Raw genomic sequence first — 16,105 nt, 5'->3', positions numbered from 1 at the left:
ACCTTCAGTCTCTGCTTGTTTTCCTTTATGGTATTTTGTTTTATTAATAGGGTTGCCTCTATATTCATGACAAAATAAGAAAGCTATTTCCAGTGAAACAGACAAGTCTTTGTTAGACATCAAATATAACTAATATTTGATGTCATAAATATTAATGACTTTCATGTCTTTAGATACTTTAGAATCAATTCCAAACATTTTTGTTTTGATTCACTCTTATTTATTTTTTCACATTGAACTGGTAGAAGGAATTTTCCCCTATTTTTCTGTGAAAAATCTATCAGGTTCTGCAGCCTCATTTAATCTTTCAAAGCCTATTTTCAATCTATTTGAACTAAGATGTTGTTCAGTGTATTTTACATGGCTAAATCCGTACGCCTAGGTGAAATTAGCAGTTAGTGTCACATGACAGAAATGCATATATGATGGCCACCAGTTCTTCTGTCACTAAGGACTGATTCTAGGATTTCCTGGTACAAAACAGAAGGGATTGAAAGAGGCAGGCCTTTAACTGGAAACATTTAACAGACCACATTTTCTGTGGGTGCAACACACAGCAAAACCTGTCATTTGTCAGCCAGTTTCTTGGCCAGTTCTCTACAGGTACTGAGCAATAATTGGTATTGCCCAACGTGAGTGGTCTCAGTAACTATAAATTAATGTTTGTTGTTCCTTAAAAGCAGGAAATTCCTCTTACTGGGTGGAATAGTTCTTTACCTTCTCACAAATGTACAGACTCGTGTTTAGGCCACAAACTCAAATTTTAGAGTCCTGTAAATAAATAATAATGTTATCAGTTGAGTGTCTATTGATGCAGAGAGCAGAATCTTCCAGAGAGTAGATATTTGAACTTGATATGTCTATAGTAGTTGGGACCCAAGATAAAATGTTCATTCATCTGTGAAGGAGAGAGGATTCTTTGCCTATGGAGGGTTAAATATAGGATAGGGAATAGGCCAGTATGAGAGAGACAGAATTATTCTTCCAAAAGTGACAAGTTGTTCTATGTGTTTGTGCATGTTTGTTTCTAGGGGATTCCTTTCTTTCCTGTATATTTTTTAATCTACTATGATTATGGAAAAAAATCTACAAATCAACATTGCACTCTGCTTTTCCCTTAGAGTCTTTGTTCTTAATTATTCCTAGAAATAACCAATAACTTTCCGACTTTCGCAGCAATAAAATATGGTGGCTGTATTGCAGTCTCTGCTGGTGACATATTTCAGTCCTTTTTTTAAAGCACATTTAGAAGTGATCAAGCACAAACACAGTGTGATACTGACACAGTTCTTATAACCCAGTCCCTCCTCTTGCTGCTGTAATAGACTGCTGTACTGTCTGTGGAGTAGTTAGACTTTTGATGACTAGGTGTAGTAACCCTGTCTTCTTTCCCCTCTAGCTCCAGATTCTCTTTGTCATCTCTGAAAAAAACCTGTTCCCTTGGCAGCTCTCCCGCTTCATACCATTGGTCATTCATGTCATTGCGGGAGGCAGCAGATCAGTAAACAAAAGTAACCACAAAGTCCAGATGCCCTGGAAAGCCAGTCAGCTTTGGACATCAGTCACATGAATCCTTATTTCTAGATATAAACTTTTTTTGGTTCTAAGAGTTGGGTAGGATGAAGGCAGCTTTAGGGCAGAGAGATTCTGTCCAGTGGTAATTTGCCTTCAAGAGAGCTGTAGCCAAGGAACAGGACAAGGCTGGAGCCCGCATTTGCCAAGCCATTGAGTTTACTGAGCTTGCCCTAAAAGTGAACATGCAGAGAAAATCCAAGGGAGTGAGGGGGAGGAAAACAAAGACTTTATATCCAGAAGGTTAGCTTTATATTAACTGAGTTGCCATCAACACAAGAAAAGCATTTCCTATAGAAGCTGTTCTTCTGTCACCAGATAAATCTTGAAAGGCTCGATCTGTACTCAGATCAAAAGAAAAAATAGATGCAAGCCTGGGAAATGTAGGAAAACAGTAAGTAAGAAAAATAATCTTACCTTAAGAAAAAATAAATCTCTGAATGCTTTCAGAGCATGAAGGAAAGAAATCCCATGTTCTTTCCAAGCCTGTCGAACATCATAGCTGTTGTAAATAGGCCAGTCCCGAAGAGAGCACACATGTTCCATATGGGAGGAGATTATTTGCTGCATCATTTTAGCATGTTTGATTTATCAGTAACTAATGGAAAGTTGACAAGGACTTTGAACAAAATAATTCAGCATGTCATAAGCCCAAGATTTGGCATCAAAAATGTTTTACTTATGGTATATTCATATGGTGAGAAGATAGCCAAGTTGTTAGCATTAATGAAATCCATCCTAATTCCTCTTTGTAAGATGCATTATTAATCTGCTGTTATTAAACAAGGATTTTAAACCAGTTAGGACAATGAGTAGGACAAGGAGACAAAATACATTTGAAAATTGCATCATTCAGAGCAAGAACTTAAAGGTTGAACAGAATTACTTCAGTTTAGCGATGAGACTGATATACTCACTTGGGTTTTTAGATAATTTTGGAGATAGAGAATATTGTCTAGGCAGTCCTAGAGACTGGCTGGGTTTTGGTAGTAATAACTAAATTTTGAATGTTTTATCCTGGTTTGCTGAGGAAGTGAGGTGTACGAGACCATGTTTTGTGCCTGTCATCTTCTCTTAATCAGCCCAAGCAATGTTGAATGTTTTGGCCAGCTTCAGCTGAACTTGACAGGAGTGAAAGTCCTCTTTCTACAAGTTCTTTATTTTGTAAAGTGTTTTCTGAAGTATTTTTTTCAAATGTTGGCCGAATAGAACAGATAGGCTCAAACTAGTCCCTTCTTGAGGGAAAAGCAGTCTGAACTCAAGCACTGTTCATTTTGTGTGGCAGTAGCAAGCCAGTCAGTCAGTGGGTGCATCCTCTGACAAGTCAGCAGGCAGCTTGCTATTTCATCTGCTTGTCAGGTAGGCTATCATATGGGAAATAGGAAGGGAGGGCTGTTCTGGCAGGTATAGTTCAGGGAACAAAGGACATTATCTGTAGGGAATCAGGTAAATTTATTCCAGTGCTTACGCTACAATATGCTTTTCAGTACTGTTCTGTGTTAGCCATCCCCACTGAGATCAATAGGAGTTGTCTTGTGGACTGAAAGGATAACAGCATAAAGAACAGTGATGTACAATCTTGAAAAGCCTCCGTGTCCAGAGAGAGCTCTCTGAGTGCTAGCACTAATAGCTCCTTACAGAACTTACAGAATGAAATCCTAGTACTGTTCCCACCAAGGTCATGGAGAGGTCTTATAAGAACAGATTGAAGTTTTCATTGTGTCAGGGTCTGGATGCTGCACTATTTGAGAAAACACTTAATAGCAGTATTTTGGTAGATCTTTCTCTGGCTGTTGATTTTCCAGTGATTGTGTCTTAATTACACAGTTTCAGCAAGTAAAAGTTGAAATGGAGACATCCAAGAAGTCTGAATCATTTTTTTACTCAATTGTATATGCTGCTTTGCATTGCTTTGTGACTTCCAAGGAACGGGTGGCACCTTATTGCCTAGAGTTTTGAATTGTCCACAGAGACTGAGAAATGTGATTTTATTTTGGAAAAAAAATTGGTCACGTTTTCATGCCCATTTGCTTGAGCCTAATGTGAATGATGCTTTCTGTTCATGTAGTAGATACTTGTATATATAATTTGGCAGCATAGGAACTTTGTGTATGAACTTCTGTTTGGCAGTCTTGCTCTGCATGACCACAGTGAGACCAAATCTGCTGTGTTGAAATAAGGAGAACACAAAGGAGATTTTGGTAGGTTGCTAAAGAGATTAATGTTTGTTCAATCAATTTATTATAGTTCCCTCCATACAGACAATATGAGTCAATTATAATTCTTTCAGAGTGAAGAGAAGGTTTAGGCAGAATGGATGAATAAATATTTGGAGGAAAGAAGTTTTCTCTTTTCAAATTCTCAATTACTATTTACTATTTCAAACAGAGAAAGGGTATGGTGTATGGTATGGTATGCTTGGAAGAGTGGAACATATTCTGAGGCCCAGAGAGATGCCAGGGTCTGGTGTTTCTGCGAGATAAATTAGTCTCTCTGAACTCTTGTGCTGCTACACACAGGCTTTTCTGGTGCATGAATTACCTGAGCTAACACAAAACAAGTGACCAAAATACTGCTCCAAGGTCTGCAGTGCAAGGGGTAGCTCAGGCTTTCCTCTCAGCTGATGCTGTGAAGAAGTGGACAGGCATGATTTGCATCCCCCACTCCAGGGAGAAAGGCTTTTACCATTGCTGTTCTGAGAGATACAAGGAATTCCACCTCATGTCAGGATACTCTGAGGATCCAGGCTTATATAATGATGCTTGCTGGTTTTCTACAAGATCAGTTCCCAGCCTTCCTAATAGGTATTTCCAGAGCTAAAGTGGATGAATACTGACAGCTTCTGCTTTGTATCCTCAAAAGCTGAAGGAGAAGACAATGCTGAAAATAGTACTTAACTCTGTGCTGTTGACCTCCTACCCAACTGTGCCACATCCACATTCACAGAACCATAACCTCCCTGACTTGCATTGAGAACTAAGGAACGCATTGTTACTGACCCAAATTCATCCCATTGAGTTTCTTTGCAGTGGCATTTGACCCCAAAACTGTCCTTTTAAGCAGTATCTCTTTACTTCGAAAGAAAAAAAAAATAAAAATCACCCAGAGCTTGATCATGGAGAAGCAGTTTGGGGTTTCTTTATTTAGTTGTAGGAACTGACAAAGGAGAATGCTCAGGAAAATAGAAAAATGTCAAGGGACTTTCAATATTTTGAACAAAATAAAAAGGAGCACTTAGATATATACAGCCCTTACTGAAAAGAGAAGGCTCATGAATGATCGAGAATGCTAGATGTCTCATGTGTTTTCTTCTTTTCTAATGTTCTGGGTGGCTGTATGATCTGATGTCTCAGTCACAGACTGACAAGGCTTTACTTCACTTTAGAAATGTATTTGGTTTTATAATTTATGCCTGTGACCACCTAGGACAAAAACATTGTTCTCTGATACACCGCTCGAACACATCAATTACAGATAGAGGCAGTGGACCAGTTTGATAGAATTTGAGCGCTACAGGCAGAACTGGGTTTATTTTCCAATGGCAAGTCTTCATCTGAACATGCAGTAGGTGCCCCACGTGGTTCCTGTGTGATGACTTCAAATCAACCTGATCTTGAGCTATGGTAAAATGTCAGAGTAATGCCAAGCTGATAAAAATGCAGCAAATCTTTGTATATCTTCTGACTGAGAAGAAATAAATAATTAAAAAAAAAGATAAGAAGGGAAAAAAAAAAAAAGAAAACTAGCCCTAGCCCAAATTCCTCAAAAGCAAGGTTCTGGAAGATGAGCCAGTGGTTTCAAAAGTCATGTCCCAAACCATCTTACGGTAATGGAATTTATAATATGTAATATTATATTATTAGTAGTAATAGGATTTGTAATATGTAGCTATGTATAGACGATGGAGTTTACTGTTAATTGTCCCTCACTGAGTTCACTGAATGGGTGAGCAACACAGTAAGTTAATTTCCAGAGTAGTCAACCCCTGCCCAAATCCAGCTGGTGGTGTCCATTCTCTGGCTTGTGCTGACCAGTGCTGGCTGTATGGGGGCAGAGCAGGAGTTTCAGCCCTGTTGTGCTCTGCTGCTCTTCTCCGGACTTGCTGTCTGTCCTATGGAGACATAACCAGTCCTATGGCTCTGATTTAGCTAAATCCTCTCTGGATTGTTTGGGGCTGCTGGCATCCATGGGTGAATGCCTACACCATCACCAAGGCAGCAACTGGGGAAGAAATGTCTGTATGTCTTCCATGGCAGCTGGGCCAGCAAGCCTCTTCCTACTGAAACAGATTATATTAACAAAACAGGCTTTCATTTATATGACTTACGGTGTAAGTTCCCTGTGAAGACACCAACAGCTTTAATACCAGTGTAACTATGCTTTCTTGGGATTTTGTCTGTATAGAAATGCTACAAAAAATTAACAAATCCTTCACCCTATTACATAAAATCTAACAAATATTGCTATGATGACCTAATACTGTCAGGTTTGATGTTTTTAGTGAAATTCCACCACCGGAATTCACCTACCAACTCTTTTAGTGCTGCTTTCAGAAGAAAATCCAGTATTAGTAACTCTGATGGTTTTATCAAAAGTCTAACAGCACCTGATGCTCTACTTAACAAACCTGGAGAACCAAATACTGGAGAATCTCATGTTTGATTTGCTGTTTGAAAAGGAGGCAGGAAATATGTTTGAGGTCTTACTGATTAGATGAAAACTGGATTATGTGGTTTTCATGCAAAAGGAATTGAAAAATTCCTCACCATTGAGAAAGTGAAGTCAAAGCACAGAAAAGAGAGAATTTCTTAAAAGATTCTTGTTTTATCTCAGAAGTATTTAGGACTGTGATTTTGTTAATGTTCAGATAGATTAGTCCACAGCTTTAAGAAAGGTACCCTAGCAGTCCTAAAACTGGATTCTGAGCTGTACTCTCTTCCTTCAAGCACCAAAAAAAAAAAAATAAATTTAAAAAAACCCACAAAAAAAACTTTGTTGAAGGCAGAGAGGAACTCAGACCCAATATTCTATGTTCTTTTGTGGCTGGGGTAAAAAAAAAAGTTTCTGGCTTATGGTCTGAAAGCACTAGACTAACAGCTGAGGAAAAAATGAAAAAGAATGTCATTTTCCAAAGTTTTCAGAGTTGTCCATGACCATGCAGCATTAAGGCACCTGTGTACATACTGTATGTGAGCTACCATAGCCACTGACTGTGACCCCAAACTGAGAAAAAGGTAAATTACTTACCTACTTAGAAAACCATCTGAATGTTCTGAAAAACCTTGATGATGAAGCCCTTGCTCTATTTAATTCATTAGGAAGTTCCTGTGGATTTTAATGCAATTAAAATTTTTCCCTGAAACCCACACCTACTGTATAAGTCATTGCAAGCATGACTCAGGAGAGCCATGCTGTAACTAGAGGACTGCGTGGCTGATATATGAGAAAACTCAGCAGTGATAAGGCAAGCAAGAAGGGACAAACTTTTCCCTCCCTGCAGAATTGTCTGTTATAGGAGTTGTGTGTCTTCCTCTGGCGTACATAGTACCTATCATTTTCCAGGAGAAAATACTGGTGTCAGTCTTGCAGATCATGAATGGTTGATAATGACTTAAAAAATACGTCCTTTGGCTAGCAGGGGAAGCAGGTCAATGTGGTCCAGCTTGTTCCTGTGTACATTCAGGACTATGTCTGCTTCTCAGAGCCTCTAGATATACCTGACCCTTCCAGGTCTAGTAAAGATGCAGAAGCTGTAGCTCAATTCAAAGAAATGAATAGGGCTATTAACAAGTTTCTGCAGGTATAGAAATCATAAATGTCTGCTTTCATATGTTAGAATTCCACTCTAACTCTCCAACTCTGTTAGAGCTCTTGTAGCCACCAAAACAGCAGTTTGGAGTCCATTTAAATGTAACAGGGATCAACCCTCTCGATCCTCTTCCCTGTTCCCCAGAGAACTTCCTTAACCTAGAAATTATGAAGGTTAATTGTGAAATTATCTTCTGCAAGGGCTCAAGAACATCAAGCACAAATTGAGAGGAAACACAGACTATTTGTGCATTTGTGGTCTCCTTCAGCAAGTCCGTGCAGACCTAATCCCATCCTTCTGCTTTGTGTGTGGGAAGTCTTATCACTGGGTGTAAATAGCCCGACCCTGTGAAAAGCCAAGGAGAGCAGAGGGGACACAAGCCGTGTTTGCACAGGTCCAGCACTCCAGTGTGAAAGGGAAACTGTCAGCACCCCGTTAGCCCGAGGGGAGGGATGTCTCCAGGGCACAAGGCAATAGCATTGTTTAAGGGCCCTGGGATGCTGACTGCACCTCTCAGTTTCTCAGTACTCTGCTGCCAGGAATCTGCATCATTAAGCTGAGAAGTTAGAGGTGAAATTTGGCAGCCAGAGCCGCAAAGACTACACAGAAGTACAGGAAGAGGTGGGAGAGAATCAGATGGTGATACCACTCTACATGATAAGAAATTGCACATGGAGCATTGTCTTCCCTCCTCTGAAGTAGGTGCTTTGTATATCTTGATATCCTGCAGCAGAGTGTCCTGTCTGGCCTAACATTGACCTAACCTTTAAAGCAGCTATTTTTGGCTGGAGCTGGATGCCATGGTGTGTTTTCATGTTCAGGGATTCCAAAACAGATACTTTGGTGTCTTTTTGCTTATCTAATTTGAGTTTATATTTGCCTTATGTTTAATTGGTAGTGGAGCATCACTGCTGATAGTAGGAATAAAAGTGCTGCTGCACTACCAATTAAACATGAAACAAAAAGTGCTTAGACTGTTAAACATGGAATTAACGTGTAGGCCTGCTCAGGGGAGCAGCCGTGGGAGCGGGAGTTCCGGCATCCTCCAGCAGGCACCAGATGTATTAGTGGTTTTTAAAGGCTGAGAAGGCACCTCCTGCCGCCGAGGCCAGGGCAGCTGGGCACACCCAGGAGTCGAACCAGGTCCAAGTTTTAGGCTCAGTCCCTCCTTACTTATCTATTGTCTGTCCAGTAGCCATTGAAGCAAGCAAGCAGGATGGAAGCTGCAGCCCCGCGGAGAGCCTTGATTTCATCACTGGGAAGAATGCCTGCAGGTTACCGTTTACAGCCAAGCCCAGTGCACACAGGTGGTGGGTGCTGGCTGAGCTGCGTGGCTGGGGGGGTGGAAATGCCGAGCGTTTTCCTGTGGTGTAAGACTAGTCTTGGCTGTAACGTCTAAGGAGCTGCTCTAAATAATGCAAAATACTCTAGTTACTACTTATTAACTACTGAGGCCCTTCTAAATAGCGCAAAATTAAGAGCCTTTAGTAGTGCCTGCAGCTGAGGTACGAGTTAACCTTTCAGACGCTTTGGCACTTCCTGGCATGGGCCCCGGTAGGGCCGTGTGAGGGGGCCGGCGGCGAGGCCCTCCCGGGGTGCCTCCGTGCTGAGGCCCCCGCCGAGAGCAGGAGGAGGCAGAAGAGCGCCCCTCACACCCCGTGCTGCCCGAGGAGGGCAGGGTCACCTAGGCCGCCTGCTCCTCCAGGAGCTGCAGCCGTTTCGCCGCCGCCGCTCGCTGCCCAGGCAGGCGCAGATGAACGGGGGAAGCGCTGACCGGCCCCGGGCCTCGGGGGGGTCTCAGCGCCCAGGGGCGGGCGGCGGAGCCGGGTCGCTGTGCCGGGGATCTCTCCTCGAGCCCGGAGGAGCCCCGTGCCCCGCGGGGCCGCGGGAGCTCGGGCTTGGCGCGGTGCGGGGCCCGGCCTTGCCTATGGGCGTCGCTGGGGCGGGCCCCGGCGTTGAGGGGCGCGGGGTAAATCGGGGTGGGGGTGTCTCCTCCGCAATCCCTCCGCCCGCGGGCGCGGCCCCGGCCCCGCGCAGCACGGCAGCCCTCCGCATGTGCGCAGTGTCCTCAGCGCGGGGGGCCGCGGGGTGCAGCTGGGCAAGGAGCACTGTGCCCAGGCGTCCCGCCAAGGGGCTGCGACTGTCGGGGCGGCTTGGGCAAAGGGCGAATTATTCCTGATTTTCTCTTTGTAAATAAAAACGTCGCCTTCCAAACTGGACCGTGGCTCGGCTTGATAAACCTGGAGCCTTTATTTTTGTGTTGTGTTGCATTGTATTGTGTTTTTTCCAAGCAAGGGTGCCAGTGCAACTCGCCCTGTAGCGCAAAGGGACCCAGAAAGAGAGAGGAAGATAAAATGAATTTAAATTCCAAAGGGGTTTCAGTGCTGGTTTCCTAGTCCCCGAGTCAGCAATGTGTTTGTGAAAATTCAGCCTTTTTGTCTCTTAGAAAAAAAGGGCTAAATCTACATCGGTGGCCCAGTCTAGGTTTGCTATTCTTTGCATTTTCTATTCAAGTGAATGAGAGTGAATGAAGTGGCCTGGGACCCTTTATTTGATCTACTCAATTGCATAAAGTGACAGAATTCTAATATATTTGTTTAATGCTCTTCAATGGGGCTTTCACTTTCTAGCTTGCAAATGAAGCCTCGATCTGCAAAGTTTTGTCCTTTTTTTCTTTCCACCTTTTTTTTTTTTTTCCTGGCAGAGAGACCATATTTCATAACTTGGGCCACGGTTTGAAGTGATTTCGAGAGGAGTTTTAGACTCGAAAAGTGGGAAATAAAGAAACAGATGTGAAGTTATTGTAAATTCTTATAGTGGGCTCTGGGGCTATTGTAAACCCACTGCAGGCGGTCCAAAGCCTCTCTTTTTCATGCTGTAATTGAAACATATTAATTAGATAATTTGTTGTTAGTTTAAAAGAAACAAATACAGCCCCTCCAAGGCTTCACAGCCTCGGTTTCTTTTTGTTAATAAAAACAAAACAAAACAAAAAAAACAACCCACAAAGTGACATTTATATTAAGATTTCGAGATAATTCGGCACTGAAGTTGATGAAGCTGCTAAGTTTTTTCTCCCTTTCCCAAGGACCACTTTTGAAGAAAGGCTGGCTCATAAAACTCCCTCTCCGGGGTCGCCAGGGAGTTCTTTTCTCCCTACCTGGCACAGACCGCCCTTCCCCGCAAAGCAGTCCGAGGGAAAAGAAATATTCTGGGTGAGAAAGAGCTGGCTTTCTTCAATAGAGTCAGTCCTGTGGGGTGGTGTCTTGTCACACGTCGAGAGGAAAGAAAACAAAACAAAACAAAACCAAAAAAAAAAAAAAAAAAAGAGAAATATCCCGACGAGAAAGGATTCACATACCGTGCACTGACATGAAGCAAAAACCCGAGTCGCCAAGCACGACTGGGTTCGCGGGCTTACCTTGCGCAGCCGGGCTCAAGCTCATCCTCCGGAAGAAAAGAGCTTTTGCCTAGAATGAACGGTCTCTTTGCATCAAGTACGCCTAGCTTATAATGTCTCTCTGGCAAATAAAATAAAAAAATAAAGAAATTCCACCCCCCCCGACTCCCACGAAATGTCTAAACACGGCGGCGAGCTCGGCCGTGGCTGATTCCCTCGCCCCCCTTCGCCCTTTCCCTCCGCGCTGGTGTCTCTTGCTGTTCTATTTCAGATCTGTGTTTATTGACATTGGACTTGAGCCATTAGGGAGATTTAACAAGTCAAAGCAGTAAATTCAAGCGACGCGCTGAGCTGCGTATTTGTTTGAAATAAGCATCGCAACATTTACGGGCGCGGGCAGAGATGCGCGTAGGAGCGCGGCGCGGGCTGCGCGCTGGCGGCCGCAGCGCGGCTCAGGGCGCGGGTGGCGAGGGGGTCCTCGGACTTGGGTAGTCTCGGGCGATCGGGGAGATAAAGAGGAAAAGGGCACTTTAAAAGTTCGGTTGCGATTCTCACTATCGGATTATGTAGGGAGGAGGTATTGCACCTTTTGAAAATATTTTGCTTTGGGGCATAATCTTTTCAGATCATTATCTCCGCTGATTACTATATAGTTTAAAAAAGACCCTGAAAGTGCAGCTTCACCTCCTCAGCTGAGCTCGGATTTCATCTTTGAGGATTTTTTCTGACTGCTAAATCTTAAAAGAAAAAAAAGAAAAGGAGAAAGAGAGTCCTCCTCGTCTAAAAATGTAGGTCATCACTTGTTTAAGAAAAGTTTGTCGAGTTATATGTCCATTGATCTGGTGATAAGTTTTGAATGCTTTCTTTAGCTGATCGTGTTGATATAATCGTGGGTTGGACTTGATGAATGAGTTCAGTTGTCCCCCATCTGACAAGCTTTAGCAGCTTCATGCATTTTAATCAGCCCAATGATTCATGTATTTTCCACCTTTTTTCTGTGTGTTGGGTCCGTTCTCTTAAAAAAAAAAAAAAAAAAAATGCTCACAACTGGATTAATTACCCTCTACATTAATCTTAAAACTTTTGCAAGGACCTTGCGGTATGTAGTAAGGAAATGGGGATTTCACTTGCGCTGTTTATGGTCCAGAAATTCAGAGAGAGATCAGGCAGAGACAAAACCTCTGTGACATCATTCTGTAGAATTAGTGAATCCTGTCGGTTCATTAGAATACAATGGCGCTTTCTTGCTAATAAGCCTTTAAGTATTCGATTGTCTGGTAACTGCGCTTTTGGCTCTTACTGCCTCATCTCTGAGACACTTATTTACTAATTTCACTAGATTGTTTCTATCATTTTCAACAGTTGCAGAATCCTTACAAAATCCCTAAAAGAATTGGAGAACCCCACTGGAAGGTGCCCTGAAGCCAGTTTTCATTGTAACTACTTTTCCCTCACTTTTTAAAAGGGACCGTATATCGGCTTATGGGAAAACGGGCACAATTTGAAGCGTTAGTTTGCAACCTACCGGTTTTGGGAAGTGCCATCAGTAGAGCTGGAGAAAGTGTAGCATTGATTGGAGTAAGTGCAATGCTTGAGGCGGTTTAAACGACAGGTAAAAAGCTACAGTAGCTCGCTTTTACTCGAAAAAATTTTGAGATGCCACTCGCAAGAAAAGCCACAACTGACAAAAATTCAGTATTCTCAGTCTTTAAAGTAACTGATCCTTTAAAGATTTTTATGTTTGCTCTGTATTGTAGAAGCTCGCTGATTTTTATACTTTTTAGAGATAATTTAACTGTGAGTATGTAGGTGATAAGTATACATACACACATGCGTAAATGTAATACGTGTTTATATTCGGTATAAGTGTATAGACACAAATGCGTATCTGTGTGTGTATGCATATGTGTATAGATACAGAAAGACCACAGAACACTTATGTATGTTATCTCTTCGGTAAACTGGTGATAATGACAGTTTTATCTAACATGTTATGGTATGTTAATAGCTGTATTTATAGTAACCTCCTGTGAGCAGGCTGTTTAGATTATCTAAATATTGGAATAACGTCATTCCCTTTTCATGAATTCATGCTTTTACTTTTCTCATATAAACTCTTTAAAAAGACAAATAAGAAACTAAATCTGCATTTACATATTTTAATGAGAAAATATTATTTGGACGACTAGGTTCATAATTTAACGTAGACACTTTTTTAACCTTTGTCTTAAAACACACATGCTGGGAACAAGAACACCAATATTTAAAATGCCATGCTTATTCTGTACAGGGGAAAAAAAAAAAAAAAAAACAACAAAAAAGTTAAAAAGAAAAGTGTTTACAGTTTCAATAGACACTAACGCCGTTTGTGAGGGATTTTTTTTTTCTTAACTTAAGCAGTTCACAACAGAACAGTTCACTTTTCAGCAAACTACCTAAAACTAGAAAGGAGTATATCAAACAAAAGTGCATTTTACACATTTTATAATCATTCCTATGCACAAACATTTACAGTTTCCCTGGCCCCCTCTCTCTTGTCTGCAAAGCTCCAGCAGAAATCAGGATGACCTCCACAGTTTGTACCTGCTGTTGTGTTACTTCTCCACGTTTTACCAGTGACTTCAGCAGCTTTTCTTAAGCTGTGCCGGGTTGTGTGCTTGGTAACAGGTTTATTTTTATTATGATTATAATGATGATGATTATTATTGTTTGTTTTTAAGCTATGAAATAAATAGCTACAAAATTAAAAAACAAAAACAAAAACAAAGAAACCCTCAGCTCCCCAAACCTTCAAGTTAATCAGAAGTTAACAGACAAATCAACTTCTCTTTCTCTTCCGCCTGTTAACTACAGTAAACATCCACGTTACAACAGGTACTGCACAGGGGACCTCGCCTGATTCACAGTACAGATGCAAGTTCAGTATTTACATTAAAACAGGCGCTTTGTAAACAATATAGGTACGGAGGGGGAGCGGGTGCCTTTCCGCTGCACGGCGTCCTGCTCGCCCCGCGCTCCCCTGCGCTCCCCCGCGCTCGCCCGCGCCCGCGGCCGCAGGCGAGGAGCCGCAGCCGGCAGGGCCGTCCGCTCGCCCGCCCGCCCGCTCGCCCGCCGGCTCCCTTACCTGCGGGGCCCTGGCTGCCAGCGCAGCGCTCCTTCTCAGGGGCGACGGAGCCTGCGTGTCCCGCAGCCTTGCCCCGCGGAAATCCTGCCCTTTGCGTAACAGCGAGACACGCACAGGCGGACCCGCACCCACACAAAGGACACGAGCACTTTCCGCCGTTTCCGAGACCCAAGCGTTTGCTGCTTGGAGGCTGGAAACGTCGCTGCTCTCAAGCGGCGAGACTGCGGCCATTTCACACCGTTTCTGGTTTTCGAGATGGGTCCTGATTCCACCCCCGCGCCTCCCCAGACAAAGGAAGGGCAAGAGCACCGCCGGGCCGGGCTCGGCCGCTGCCCGGCAGAGCGAGGGCGCCTGAAGTACTTTTGGAAAACTCGTGATGCGTATGGCAGTTCCTACCGGGCGGGGAGGGGGCCGGGCCGGGCCGCCTCGGCTCCTTTTGCCTCGGAATTGCGGGAAACAGTTCAGAGCCAGGGAAGGAGCCGAGACGCGAAGGAGGGCACGGCTGGAGGGACGAAGCGGAAAGGCGGCTCACGCGAACGGCAAACCCGAGTTTCCCACGGGGAGTCGTCTCTGCTTTCGAGGAAAAGAGAAGAGAGGAGGGGGGGAACAAGCGGAAGGAGGGAGAGGAGGGGAGGGAGGCGAGCTCCGAGGAAACTCTGGGGGAAGGGGGACGGCGGAGTCCGTGCGGGCGGCCCGGGTCAGTGCACCGCCACGGAGTGCAGGGCGGGCGCCGGGCTGGTGAGAGTCTCGCTGGGGGTGGCCGGGCTGCTTTGGCTGGTGGCCGTCTGCGAGGACGTGGGGCTGAGGGAGGGCGGCGAGTTCGAGAGGATGGTGGGGATGGGCGCGGGCAGGGCGGGCAGGGCCGGCACCGCGGCGGGGGTCGGCTTGATGGGCACGGGGATGGCCGGCAAAGTCTGCCCCCCATGGCAGAGCGGCTTGATGGGCACGCCGTAGGCGCCGTACTCGCTGCTGGCCATGGAGATGGGGGTGGCGGTGTCGATCATGCCGGAGCTGTACATGTGGGGCCAGCCCGTGCCAATGGAGCTGCCCACCGTAGTCAACTGGTTGGGGAGGGGGTAGGCGGCCGACATGGGCTGCATCGTGGAAAAGGCGAGGCCCCCGGGCATCTTGTACTCTCTGGCGATGATGTTCTCGATGGCGAAGGGGTGCTTGAAGCTGGAGGGCTGGGACACGCCGAGGTTGTAGGTGGACATCTGGGGCAGGTGGGTGCCGGTGGCGGCCAGGGCGCTGAGCCGCAGCTTGGCCTGCTGCTGCAGGTACTGCGCCGCGTCGGCCGGCTTGCTGGGGGCCAGGTGGTCCGACTTGACCACCTTGAAGCGCTTGCGGCGGCGCAGAAAGCTGCCGTTCTCGAACATGTCCCCGCAGCTGGGGTGCAGCGCCCAGAAGCTGCCCTTGCCCGGCTGGTCGGGGCGACGCGGGATCTTGATGAAGCAGTCGTTGAAGGAGAGGTTGTGGCGGAGGGAGTTCTGCCAGCGCTGCGTGTTCTCCCGGTAGTAGGGGAAGCGGTCCATGATGAACTTGTAGATCTCGCTCAGGGGCAGCATCTTCTCCGGGGAGCTCTGGATCGCCATGGCGGTCAGAGAGATGTAGGAGTAGGGAGGCTTCTGATCACTGTAAGTGTTTCTGCCAGGGCGAGGCATCTTCGCTAGGGAACCGGCGGAGATCTGCAGAAGGGCAGCGACAAGGAGGGGGCCGGGGTGGGGGGAGAGGGGTGAGTCTGAGAGGATTTGCACCGACACCCGGCCGGGGAGGCAGCGGGTGGGTGTGGGGCCGGGCTGGAAGAAGAGGGGCACGGCGGATCTCAGCCCTCGGGGGGCGGGATGGGGGCAGGGGAAACCAACCCGGAGCTCCTCGCCGCCGGCGGGGGAACGGCGCTGTGCCTTTCTCCCAGCCCCGGCCTCGCTCAGCCTGGCCTCCCCGCAGCAGCCCGCGCCCCCAAAGTTACCCTAGCGGCAGCTCTGCCTTCTGGTCTCGGCGAGGAGGAGAAGGGAACCCCATCCCACCCCATCCCGTCCCCTCGCCTCGTCTCCCACCCCACTCCATGCTAGCCCTGCATATGCCCACCTTAAAGTTGCGGGAAGTTGACAGTCCGCATCCGGGACGCAGCTGGGAGTCCGCGCTCCTTCCCACCCCGCTTCGCCGGCGTGTCTCTCGCTCCTTTCCCGGCCACTCCGCTCCC

The 16,105-nt window shown here is 45.7% G+C and overlaps 1 protein-coding gene across 1 annotated transcript; it reads right to left on the bottom strand.

Annotated features, from left to right (window-relative positions):
- Nucleotides 1-14,603: 14,603 nt before the first annotated feature.
- On the bottom strand, nt 14,604-15,566 carry FOXB1 (forkhead box B1). The gene has a single exon (XM_074917399.1). The coding sequence runs from the start codon at nt 15,564-15,566 to the stop codon at nt 14,604-14,606; it is 963 nt and encodes a 320-aa protein (XP_074773500.1).
- Between the last annotated feature and the right edge of the window lie 539 nt (nt 15,567-16,105).

This window comes from Athene noctua, chromosome 13 (assembly GCF_965140245.1).
Source record: "Athene noctua chromosome 13, bAthNoc1.hap1.1, whole genome shotgun sequence".
NCBI lineage: Eukaryota > Metazoa > Chordata > Aves > Strigiformes > Strigidae > Athene > Athene noctua.
Note: the sequence above shows the minus strand (reverse complement) of the source record. Positions and strands in the feature narration are given on the sequence as shown.